Below are 6000 nucleotides of genomic sequence, written 5' to 3' on the forward strand. Positions count from 1 at the left end.
AAAGTCCTCGAATGACTACCACGGAAAACGCAGTGTTGGCAGCCCCAGAGAGATGGACTGACGATCTAGTCAAGATTGCATACATTGGATGAGGGCATCGCAGGACCGATCGGCGTGGAGATCTTTGGGGCAGGCCTTTGTCCAATAGTGGACGTCTTCCGGCTGATGATCATGATGATGAAATGAATAGAATATAGTAATGAATAATAAATAACTAGAGAGGAAGTACCTCCCGGAAGCAGGGCTCGGGCGAGCGCAGCTGGTCGAGCATGGCCCAGCGCACGCACGCCTGGTAGATGTTGGAGTTGTACTCGAGCGAGGCCAAGGTGCCCACGCACGTGCCGCGGCTGCGCTCGTACCCCGGCTCGTTGAAGTACGGCTCGGGCACCAGGATCAGCGACTGGATCGACACCAGCACCTGGACATACAAACATCATATCAAAATCACTTTATGGTACATTTAGTGCTCGACCGACGGTCAGAGCTGATATCGGTCGAGCCTAACGCGTATCATACGCGCTGACCATGTTGCGTAGTGCTCAGCTGACAGCAAACTTGATTGCGCGTGTACGATTGCGAATAAAAATGAATCCATTTCAAACCTCTTTAATGTGCGTACTAATCTAAGCCTTTTGATAACGATGTTACATACACGTATACGGTCGCACGGACAGCGTCGCACTGTAAGCACTTATTTATTTCCATATGTGGTAGCTTTTAATTGGCCTTATGTTTATTCACATGTTTTAACTGATTTGTTTTTGTGGCTGTAAGCTTCCCTAATAAAATAAAATAGCGCGTCAGCAGACCGACGAGCTCGACCGATGTTTCTCGTCAGCGCAGACCGTCGGTTAAGCAATAATGCAGCCTTATTCGTGTAGATCAAGGAAATGACATATGTCAAGTTTTCTTTTGTCAAGTTTACATTTACCACTACTTCGGAAAAGGTCGAGCTGTAAATGAGAAGTAGTGGCAAGAACCTCATTGCCACTCTTTTAAATCAACATTTACAGCTTAATCGTGTTACAAATCTTTTCAATTACAATATATGCAAAAAGTCGCCAGATCGCGATGACTCGTTTACGAACCATGCGTCACTCGGACGGATTGCTCAGTTGGTAAGAGCGCTCGGACGGAACTCGAGAGGTCGCGAGCTCGAGTCCCGCAACTTTCATAAATTTTTGTAACAAATTTAATTTGCTACTTTTATTTCAAAAGAATATTTAGTACCTGTAAAAAGCTAGAGGTGTGCGCATTCCACTTCTCCTCGGGCCTGCCGTGCCACGTGTTGAGCACGGAGAGGCACACCTTGCCGTCGTTGTACAGGTTGGGGTTGAACCGCACAGAGTGGCGTCCCGTGGTCTCAAGGTTGATCATCATGGGCACGGTGGGGTACTCGGCCGGGAAGTACACGTCCAGGATGAAGCATCCGTTCGCGTACGGTGTGTCCGACGGGCCCGTGATCAGGACCTGCCAATGGAAACCAGTGAACAGCCTGCTGACAATCACACCACCTATATACATATATACAGGATGTAATCGTTAATTGTGACCAGGCGATTATTCTGTAACTATGACAGAATAAAAAAAAATAACTGATTGCCTAATCAGTAAAATGACATCAATAACTTTTTTTTAAATCAAATGGGAAGTATCCAAAACACTTACACACATTTGGTATGGGATAAGAAGAAAGGTTTTAGTTTCCTTTTTTTAAGGTTAACGATAATACCCTGTATTTTCAACTCCTAGGAGCTATAAAGTCGACTCCAATTCGGATTAACACACATACGAGTCCAGAGGGCATACCATCAACTTTTAATAAGCGATGCGATTCTGATGCAGTTCAGTTTAGGTACCTAAACTGAATCACTAAAATTCGTACCATGAACTGCCTTTTACTGAATGGCGCTTAGATCGCTTATGAAGAATGAACGAAATAAATTTGTCTGTGGTCCGCGGTGAGAGAAAGAGATGACGCTCTACAGTCGTTGCATAAGTTTGTTTCTCTTACTCGAACCATATGCGTTGCGTTTCGAAACCTAAAATGATATGATTTTAGAGGTTTTTTTTGCGTAGAAAATACTACAAATACATTTTAAAATTGCGCTTTATAACGTCAAATTGTACACCGTCCGAATAGTGTTTGTCTCCTCACACAATCACTGAAGCAACAATGAAATATTTGTTTCGGGTTGCACTACTGGTAGATTGTCGGTCGCACATGTTCAGATAGTGAGGATGATATTTTAGTTTGTCGCCTATGGGTTCTAGTGCAGAAATCGCATCAAACATCTCTTCAGACGTCACCAGACGGTGACCAGAGAGGCGAGAGTACCTTCATGATGTCCAGGCGGTCGGTGTCGGTGCGCACGAACACGGAGGAGGAGTACGAGAGCGGCAGGCTGGTGGCCAGGGTGGCCGCCTCCTGCGCCAGGCGCTTCATGCGCGCCGGGTGCGAGCGCTGGCCCGCCGCGCGCACCGTGCCCTCGAAGTGGTACGGCACCGTGAACTTGAACCCGCCCTCCCCGTCCTCCGATATCATCTCGAATGTTTCTGCGGCACCCGACAATATCAATAACAAGACACATCACACACGACAACGCATTTCTTTTATGAAAATAAGGGACGGGACGAGGAAGACGTTCAGCTGATGGTAATTGATACGCCCTGCCCGTTACAATGCAGTGCCGCTCAGGATTCTTGAAAAACCCAAAATCTCTGAGCGGCACTACAATTGCGCTCGTCACCTTGAAACGTAAGATGTTAAGTCTCATTCCCCCAGGTATTTCACTGGCTAAGGCACCCTTCAGACCGAATCACAATAATACTTACTCATTACTGCTTCACAGCAGAAAAAGGCGCCGTTGTGGTTCCCATAATCTAGCCGGCATCCTGTGCAAGGAGCCTCCCACTATGTATGAGAATGTAGTGTTATAGTACTCACCAAACTGCATGGTGCGCATCAGTTCGATATACCTCGCCTCCCGACTCGCCCCGTATATGGACCGCGCTAGTCCCACATTGTCGGATTCGTTTTCTGAACGACACATTAACGCAGATGTTGCCTGAAATCAGAATTCATATAATGCAATCTCCAACAGAATGCTAAGTTCACTCCAAAAGCCATGCCCTCTACAGGGTATCATCCCGAGACCATGCTTGATTTATAAATAATATATAGGGTGTATGATACAAGTTATATATACGTACTTATACATTAACTTATACATAACATCAAAATAAACATTCAAATTAACATCTTATTTAATGGCAGTAATGTTCGAAGTCACGAGCGAATCGGACGCGAACTCGAGGCAAGAACATTTTGTATTAGCAGTTTAGTCATTATTTAGCAAAATGATATAAAACGTCGAGTTGGTTACACAATTTTATTAATTTAAATAAGTACTTATCTGAAATACGACAGTCCATCAACATCTCATTTTAAGTTTGGATAATATGCTGTTATTTACAGTTTTCCACTGACCCCTATCATTGCGTGGCGTTGTATTCAAAGCGCGGTCGAAACACAACTGTATGAAAACTCTGCCTAATAGACGCGTTTATTATAAGTCAATGTTGTAGCTGTATGATTTATAAATAGAGACGGGTTATCACAAAAGGATTAGATACCTGAATGTCAGCTATGAGCGAAGCGAGTCCCTCATCCTCTTCCGATAAGTCAGAGTTACTCGATGTACTGAATCTTTGGCTATACGTCATCTTTCCAAATATGTTCTTTTTGCTCATTCTGTAACATGCAATCAAATGATGGTTGGTTGGAATAGTGGCACGACAAATCGATGTGATAGGCCTGATAGGTTATGTGGTAGCCTGTCAAATCAAATCAACATCACTATTCATATAGGTCAAAAGTTTTCTTTTCTTTTTATATCAACCGCCACTTCGAAAAGGGTTGAGCTTTAATGAAAAGTCGCAAGAAGCTCATTGCCACTCTTTTAAATCAACATTTACAGCTTCATCTTTTTACAAATCATTTACAGCAACAAATATACTCAAACGTCAAATACTCAACGCCTAACACAAGTCAAAAAAAGAAAATGTAAAGGATTACAGAAAATCAAGAGTTATTGAGTACAGTAGATGCATCAATCCACACACATAGTAAATAGATAAAGGTATTTTGCGAGCATTTTATTATGACAAAAGATATTATGGAGTTTGTTTATGTGAATTAGTGACAATTTTTGTTCACTTCAAATAATACAGTATCATGACTGCTCCGGAAATAAATGGCACTCTGAGGGAGTAAAGAGCTTTAACAGTATTCCTTTTTTAGTTTTTTTTATTTCTTGTATATTTATATTAAGCGATAATTTTTTAATATCTTATCAATATATAAAATGGCAACATAAAAATCGTACCGTGATCAACCACGATCAGAAAGTGATGTTCCTGTCACACTGCGACTTATTATAAGTTAGTATGTCTCACTAGTGTGTAATAACGCCAGCGCTCATACTCTAACACAGCAGTATAAAAGCTTTTTGATCATGGAATAGAAATACGTACAAAAGCAGTAGAACCCCAGAGAAACACAAACATTTACTACAACTAATGCTTTTCATTGTTTGTGTATTTAAAGTGCCGGCCCCACTGGGGGTTAGAGTTCCGATTTCTGCGTTCACTGTCACGCACACGTACAGCGCGATGTGGCGCGACATGTCCAGCACTACACACACACACACACTGGCCACTGGGGCCTACCTGAGCTTGGCCGCGTACGAGTTGGTGGTGCGGCTCATGCTGGCGAGCAGCGCGGGCAGCTTGCGCACGGCGGGCGCCAGGCGGCGGCAGCGGGCCGCGTGCAGCGCCCGCGCCGCGCGGAGCACGCACACGTACAGCGCGATGTGGCGCGACATGTCCAGCACTACACACACACACACACTGGCCACTGGGGCCTACCTGAGCTTGGCCGCGTACGAGTTGGTGGTGCGGCTCATGCTGGCGAGCAGCGCGGGCAGCTTGCGCACGGCGGGCGCCAGGCGGCGGCAGCGGGCCGCGTGCAGCGCCCGCGCCGCGCGGAGCACGCACACGTACAGCGCGATGTGGCGCGACATGTCCAGCACTACACACACACACACACTGGCCACTGGGGCCTACCTGAGCTTGGCCGCGTACGAGTTGGTGGTGCGGCTCATGCTGGCGAGCAGCGCGGGCAGCTTGCGCACGGCGGGCGCCAGGCGGCGGCAGCGGGCCGCGTGCAGCGCCCGCGCCGCGCGGAGCACGCACACGTACAGCGCGATGTGGCGCGACATGTCCAGCACTACACACACACACACACTGGCCACTGGGGCCTACCTGAGCTTGGCCGCGTACGAGTTGGTGGTGCGGCTCATGCTGGCGAGCAGCGCGGGCAGCTTGCGCACGGCGGGCGCCAGGCGGCGGCAGCGGGCCGCGTGCAGCGCCCGCGCCGCGCGGAGCACGCACACGTACAGCGCGATGTGGCGCGACATGTCCAGCACTACACACACACACACACTGGCCACTGGGGCCTACCTGAGCTTGGCCGCGTACGAGTTGGTGGTGCGGCTCATGCTGGCGAGCAGCGCGGGCAGCTTGCACACGGCGGGCGCCAGGCGGCGGCAGCGGGCCGCGTGCAGCGCCCGCGCCGCGCGGAGCACGCACACGTACAGCGCGATGTGGCGCGACATGTCCAGCACTACACACACACACACACTGGCCACTGGGGCCTACCTGAGCTTGGCCGCGTACGAGTTGGTGGTGCGGCTCATGCTGGCGAGCAGCGCGGGCAGCTTGCGCACGGCGGGCGCCAGGCGGCGGCAGCGGGCCGCGTGCAGCGCCCGCGCCGCGCGGAGCACGCACACGTACAGCGCGATGTGGCGCGACATGTCCAGCACTACACACACACACACACTGGCCACTGGGGCCTACCTGAGCTTGGCCGCGTACGAGTTGGTGGTGCGGCTCATGCTGGCGAGCAGCGCGGGCAGCTTGCGCACGGCGGGCGCCAGG

General features: G+C 49.0%; 1 protein-coding gene across 6 annotated transcripts in view; it reads right to left on the reverse strand.

Annotated features, from left to right (window-relative positions):
* The window catches only part of LOC126966157 (baculoviral IAP repeat-containing protein 6-like), a 312407-nt gene extending 308528 nt beyond the window's left edge, over positions 1–3879 (reverse strand). For all 6 annotated transcript variants that reach the window (XR_007729671.1, XR_007729674.1, XR_007729672.1 and 3 more), the window contains exons 1-5: positions 3637–3879; positions 2948–3068; positions 2339–2556; positions 1231–1470; positions 230–418 (exon numbers count right to left, since the gene is read on the reverse strand). Coding sequence is in view for 1 of the 6 variants with exons in the window: in XM_050810107.1 (XP_050666064.1) it covers positions 230–418; positions 1231–1470; positions 2339–2556; positions 2948–3068; positions 3637–3753 (885 nt within the window). In the remaining 5 variants the exon portion in view is untranslated. The remainder of the gene's footprint in view (positions 1–229; positions 419–1230; positions 1471–2338; positions 2557–2947; positions 3069–3636) is intronic.
* Between the last annotated feature and the right edge of the window lie 2121 nt (positions 3880–6000).

The sequence above is a fragment of the Leptidea sinapis genome, chromosome 9, assembly GCF_905404315.1.
Source record: "Leptidea sinapis chromosome 9, ilLepSina1.1, whole genome shotgun sequence".
In the NCBI taxonomy this organism is placed as follows: Eukaryota; Metazoa; Arthropoda; class Insecta; order Lepidoptera; family Pieridae; genus Leptidea; species Leptidea sinapis.